A 6939-nucleotide genomic window follows, 5' to 3' on the forward strand; every position below is an offset into this window, starting at 1 on the left:
TCGTGCACTTCTTTAGAAAGAAAAGCTCACAGATACATACCTGTTTCATCCTTGCAGCACCTCTATTTGAAAACAGAACAGATCTGTCGTTCTGGAAGCAGGATGGGCACAACTGAAGGGCTTGATTATAAGAACTTTCAGCTTCTACATAATCTGAAGATGAGGTAAAAGATGAGAGGTTATTATGATTTTATTCCTGACATCAGTGTATTCCTCAGGATCTCAGAATGCATAGCTTTCCAATTTAGAAAGCAATTTTGAAAGGGGATGTGGAAACTGGACAGATTAAACAGGCTGAAGTCTGGGATTAATGGCCTGGGATGAAGAAAAAAATTCTATGTATATATTTTCATTAAAGATATTGTGCTTTCATAGAGTCAACCTGGCTAAAACTGCTTCCATGAAATGTTTTGAGAGACATTTTACGGAGCTAAACACAACAATGTAAAAACCAGTAGTTGACTAAAGAACATAAAAGAGAATTTTGTCCCACACAATATTATGTGGTCAGGGTACTAAAGAAAAACTGCCTCTTCACACCTTTCTCAGGATTGAAATGTTTACCACTGACATACAAATTAGAACCACTCACTGGTTTCTTAGGAAAAAATAAGTGATGATTGCTAAACCAGGATATAAGAAAAAAAAAATTCTAAACCTAAAAATAACTAGGGAAAATGTTACTACTAGATTTTTAAAGCATATGCACTGAGATGTGATGAAGGCTATTATGATAGGATCAAATAGTTCCCCCAAATTATCCGAATGAACCCGATTTATTCCTAAGCATATGTAGAAAATCTAGAAAGACATGAAGAACATCTCTCTATTGAAGGCATCCAAAAAAAAAAGGCCCACGCAAACACCCAAAGTACAAGCAAAACTTCCATAGGCTCTGCTGGGACCATCGGCCAGTTTTTATAGCATTACTGCAAAGTGAGGAATGGGGCCCTGTTTTTATAGCAATGCAGCAAAGAGCCTTTTAACATTCCAGGCTAGAGTTTTCCAAAGCAACAGCTGAAGAGCTTTTCCTCCCAGTTTCTGGATTTATAGATAGTGGGTTACAGAAAAGAAAAATTCTGCCTGTGCTAAGAGACACACGCTGACTGGTCACTGTCAGCTGAGAACGATTTGGACACGGTAAGAAAAAAAGTTCACGGTGCCAGGTGGCAAGGCTGCACTGTTAGCACTTCAGGCTGCTAGTTGTTTCCAAATGTTCTTTGGAGTGTAAATGTTCTTTGGGGTGTCTCCACAGGCTCTACAAAAGAATGAGGAGTCAAGGTGACCAGACATCAGTACTGAACTAAACAGTTGTCTTACCTCCATTCTTTTTTTTTTTTTAAAGATTTTATTGGGGAATTGGGGGGATGGGAACAGTGCTGGGGAGTTGGGGGAAAGGGAACAGACTAGTTGCTGTCCTTTTGGTTCTTCAATCTAGTTGTGGAGGACGTTGCTTCACTGGCCCAAGTTGGCACCATCATTGCGCTCTTCCCGGGCGAGGCAGATCAGTCGCCGGCTTCTGGACGGCCGCTCACTGCGGCTGCTGGCCGCTCACGCTGGCTGCTGGCTACACACGGTAGCCCATAGCAACCCACTGCAGCAGGGAGTGCAGCCTACGCCGTCGCCGGCGACTCATGGCAGCCCAGCTCCAGGTTGAGCTGTCGTTCAGCATCTTAGCTGTGGAGGGCAGTGGTCACTGGCCCTCATATGTGGGATCCGAACCGGGGCCCTCTGGCATCCCAAGCGAGTTCTTAACCATCGCGCCACTCGGCCGGCCCTTACCTCCATTCTTGAACTGCTCATTTCCCTCCTCCTTCAGTCTAGTGCTCTCTTCTCTTCTTTTCTAAAAAACACCAGATAATTACATGTTTTGTCATAGTAGTATTGTCAGTGAACAAAAAGGTCAGCTTTCTTTAGGCTATTTAATAGGCAGAGGCTTAACTTTTGAGAAACAGATCACTTTTATCTAAATTCCCAACAGATTTAGAGAAACATACATAAACATCTGGCTAATCATCAATCACTTTTTCTTTCTTTTTTTTTTAAAGATTTTTATTGGGGAATTGGGGAAAGGGGAACAGACAAGTTGCTGTCCTTTGGTTCTTCAATCTAGTTGTGGAGGACGTTGCTTCACTGGCCCAAGTTGGTACCATCATTGTGCTCTTCCCGGGCGAGGCAGATCAGTCGCCGACTTCTGGACGGCCGCTCACAGCAGCTGCCGGCTACACATGGTAGCCCATGGCAACCCACCTGCCATTGGGGGCGACTCATGGCAGCCCAGCTCCAGGTTGAGCTGTTGTTCAGCATCTTAGCTGTAGAGGGCAGTGTCACTGGCCCTTGTATGTGGGATCCAAACCGGGGCCCTCTGGCATCCCAAGCCAGCTCTTAACCATCGCACCACTCGGCCAGCCCATCAATCGCATTCTTGATGTTTAAAACACAAAACCAAGGTTTTCTATGTTTCTGTCTTTTACATGGAATGGTTAATTTAGGCATTATTTAATTTCTATTCACTCAAACTGAAACATTCCCACTGGTATGCATAACACTGTAAGATCAAAGTCTGGGTCTGCTACTTATTAACTGCATGATCTTGGATAAGTTCTAGATCTTTCTGAATCTTAGTTTCTTCAGCTAAAAAACAGGCTTTAATAGTTTCATGGATTAATGTGATAATGTATGTAAAGCTCCCAACACAGTGACTGGCATATAAGGGCTCAATACATGTGAGCTATGGTTTTTCTGTAAAATAATAACTTAATGCTTATTTGGCTACGGCTGTGGTTTGTGTCATGAAGGAGACGTTGGTATGCGGGCAAAGCGCATTCCGGGGGACGAGCCTCATCTGCAGGGTCAGGGCAGTACGCCGTTAGCATACTAAAGAAACTCATAAATAAATCTCTTCTTAGCTTCTTCTGACAACTCAGAAATTGACAGATGGCAAAGCACCCGTCAAAATCGAAGGCAAAGGGAACATTATTCTGCAGAGCACAGATGACTGTGCTGCGTGCTCTCAGCCCTGGACACTTCGGCTCTGGGGTCGGTCAGCATGAGCAGGACTGGAGAAGTGGCTGCTCGCCTGCCGCCCTGGGACAGTTTCTGTTCCGTTTTGTTTTAACAGAATTTCCAAAAATCTCTTCATTTTGAAGCTTCTGACTAAACAAAAATTTCAAAGGGAGGAAATACCGTTAGCGGGGTACTTCACGCACAGGAGAAGCCTGGAGACTAAACAACTGGACTCCTCAGATGAGGAACCAAAGTAAAAACATTCTGTCTCCAGAGATTTGTAAATATGTTGTTGAGACCAGGATGCTTCCCAAGTGCCTTATTATTAGACTCTGGGTAAAACAGAGTACTTGATGGGTTTCAATAAAGAAACTATAAAAAGGCAGGTATAAACTAAATCTAATTTTTATGGTATTTACTATGTGCCAGATGTACAGCTGATACAATAATTCATTTTAAGATGTAACATATCTGAAGAAGTGCTATTTTAAGAGAGAACAGAAAAAATAAAATGGGTGATGGTGACAGGACTCCAATGCAAGAATGTGGTCATATTTACCTAGTACTACCCAGGAGGGAGGTGCTTGGATTGTAATGTTCTCTACTGTATTGGTTAGGATTTGGGATGCAAGCAAAAAGGCTCTCTTAGGCAAAAAAACTTAAGGGGGCAGATTTACTGGAAAGCTACTGGGGGATCACAGAATCAATAGGAGGCCTAAAATATAGGCTTAGAAAACAGGCAGGATTCAAGGCAGCTCTGTTAAGCCAAGAAGCAAGAAAGCATTAAGTGTCTTTCAGTGGAAGAGTCTGGCCAAGACAGGGCTGTAATAGCAGCAAATGATTCCTAACCATTCCCTTTCCTTTGCCCTATCAAGGCTGAATGTCTTGATCAAAAGCGTCCAATGAGCCAAGTGAGGGTCACATACCTTGGCTGTCAAGAGAATGGAGTGAGGGATGTGGGATGCTGCCAAGACAACAAGATTACAACACAGAGTTCCTCCAAATAGGAGAGGGGGAGGGCTGGATGCTGTAAGCCAAGAAAGTCCCATAATAAATCCAGTCAAAAGTTATTTCATCTCAAACAGCCAAAGCAACCTTGAGCAGGAAGAACCAAGCTGGAGGCATCACACCCCGATTCCAAACTATATTACAAAGTTATAGTAATTAAAATAGGATAGTATTGTTATAAAAACAAGACACAGAGGTCAATGGAACAGAACGGAGCTCAGAAATAAACCCATGCATACATGGTCAATTAATTTATGTCAAAGAAACCAAGAATATACAATAGAGTAAAAACAGTCTCTTTAATAAGTGGTGTTGGGAGACCTAAAACCATAAATTCCTAGAAGAAAACACAGGCAGGAAACTCCTAGACATGGGTCTTGGTGATGATTTTCTGAATCTGACACCAAAAGCAAAGGCAATCAAAGCAAAAATAAACAAGTGGGACTACATCAAACTAAAAAAGCTTCTGCACAACAAATGAGACCATCAACAAAATGAAAGGCAGCCTACTGGATGGGAGAAAATATTTGCAAATCATATTATCTGGTAAGGGGTTAATATCCAAAATATATAGACACTCATACAACTTAACAAGAAAACCAAACAATTAGATTAAAAAATGGGCAGAGCGGGCTGGCCGAGTGGCGCATTGGTTAAGAGCTGACTTGGGACGCCAGCTCTGAGCAGCAGGGCCCCGGTTCGGATCCCACATGAGGGCCAGTGTCACTGCCCTCTACAGCTAAAAAATAGTGAACAACAGCTTGACCTGGAGCTGGGCTGCTGTGAAGCTGCAGTGGGTTGCCATAGGCTACCGTGTGTGGCCTGCAGCCAGCGTGAGTGGCCGACAGCCAATGTGAGTGGCCGTCCAGAGGCCGGTGACTGATCTGCCTCACTCGGGAAGAGCACAATGATGATACCAACATGGGCCAGTGAAGCGACATCCTCCACAACTAGACTGAAGAACAAAAGGACAGCAACTTGTCAGTTCCCCTTCCACAGATTCCCCAGTGCTGTTCTCAATTCCCCAATAAAATCTTAAAAAAAAAAAAGGGCAGAGGGCCTGAACAGACAATTTTCAAAGGCAGACATACAGATGGCCAATGGACATGAAAAGATGCTCAACATCACTAATCATCAGGGAAATGTAAATCTAAACCACAATGAGGTACTACCTCATACCTGTTAGAATGGCTAGTATCAAAAAGACAAGAAATAGGGCCGGCCGAGTTGCTCAGTTGGTTAAGAGTTGGCTTAAGAGCGCGAGCTCTGAGCAACAGGGCTGCCAGTTTGATTCCCACATGGGCCAGTGACGATGTGCCCAAGCTGAGCTGTCGCTGACCTGCCAACAGGTGGCAGGATGGCTCAGCTGGTGTAACAACAAGATTGCCTGTTCGATGGTGGGCTATGCCCACCCACAACTAAGAATGAACTTGGCACCTTGAGCTGAGCTGCCACCCGGATGGCTCAGTGGATAGAGCGAGCACGCTTACCAACAAGGCTGCCGGTTTGACTCCCGCAATGGATGGTGGCTACGCCCACCTGTAACTAAGACTGAACACAGTATCTTGAACTTAGAGGCCAGAAGCTGCCAACAGGAAGCCGGATGGCGACTGGCACTCTTCACAATGAAGATTGAAGAACAACAACTTGGCTGTTCCCCTTCCCCAATTCCCCAATAAAAAAATCTTAAAAAAAAAATCTGTTAAAAAAGAAAAAGACAAGAAATAAGTATTGGAGAGGATGTGGAGAAAAAGGAACCCTCATACACTGCTGGTAGAAATATAAATTGGTGCAGCCACTATGGAAAACAGTATAGAGGTTCCTCAAAATATTAAGAATTTGACCATATGACCCAGCAATCTCTCTTCTGGGTATTTACCCCAAAAATCTGAAAACACTTATTCATAAAGATATATATACCCCTATGTCCACTGCAGCATTATTTACAATAGCTAAGAAACGGAAACAAACTAAGTGTCCATCGATACATGACTGGATAGAAAAGTGAGATACTACTCAGCCATAAAAAAAGATGAAATATTGCCATTTGCGACAATATGGATGGATCTTGAGAGTATTATGTTAAGTGAAGTAAGTCAGACGGGAAAGGACAAAAACTGTAATGATTTCACTCATAGGTAGGATATAAAACAAAAAGGAACAAACAAACAAACAAAACAAACTCATAATACAGACAACAGAATGATGGTTACCAGAGGGGAAGGGGGCTGTGAGGGGAGGGCCAAGTGAGTAAAGGGGGTCAAATATGGTAACGGAAGAAAACTAGACTTCGAGTGGGAAGCATGCAATAGAGTACACAGATGTTGAATTATAATGCTGTACACCTAAAACTTATATGTTATTAACCATTGTTACCCCAATAAACTTAGTTTAAAAATTATAAAACAATTTCAATTGAGGTAAAAAATAAAACCCTGTAAATATCAGCGAATGCATTCAATCAATTTTACATTCACACACACACACACACACACACACACACAATGCGTCACTGTCTGATGTTCTTCTAACACATACACACTGAAAGGAAAAGTTGGTTTTACATTAGAAAATATATTAATGCAAGGTAACATGTTAATAAGTTAAAAGAGAAAATTATATGATCACATGAATAAATGCATCACAGGTCTTAAAGGTCTTTAATATATTAAAAACAGTTATTTCAAAACCAAAAATTCTTTAGAGAAGGGCAACTCACCAAGTTACCCGTTCATTTAATGTTCATTCCTTAAGAAGTTTCAGTCTCCTCTGCTAGAACTCTAATTTAAGCCACTTTTTGATCTACGATCTCGTCTCCAGTGCCATCAGGAATGTTCCATGAACACAGACAAATCACTCAGACTGCCAGGTCAGGCTCTTGTGAAGTGAGAGTGTATATATATATATATATATATATATATATAT

At 42.3% G+C, this 6939-nt stretch overlaps 1 protein-coding gene across 1 annotated transcript in view; it reads right to left on the minus strand.

Annotated features, from left to right (window-relative positions):
- TTC1 (tetratricopeptide repeat domain 1) overlaps positions 1-6939 on the minus strand; it is a 38117-nt gene that overhangs the window by 15738 nt on the left and 15440 nt on the right. Inside the window, exons 5-6 of the mRNA XM_019664086.1 lie at positions 1783-1843; positions 41-153 (exon numbers count right to left, since the gene is read on the minus strand). Of these exons, the coding sequence (XP_019519631.1) occupies positions 41-153; positions 1783-1843 (174 nt within the window). The remainder of the gene's footprint in view (positions 1-40; positions 154-1782; positions 1844-6939) is intronic.

This window comes from Hipposideros armiger, unplaced genomic scaffold, assembly GCF_001890085.2.
Source record: "Hipposideros armiger isolate ML-2016 unplaced genomic scaffold, ASM189008v1 scaffold_416, whole genome shotgun sequence".
Classification (NCBI taxonomy): domain Eukaryota; kingdom Metazoa; phylum Chordata; class Mammalia; order Chiroptera; family Hipposideridae; genus Hipposideros; species Hipposideros armiger.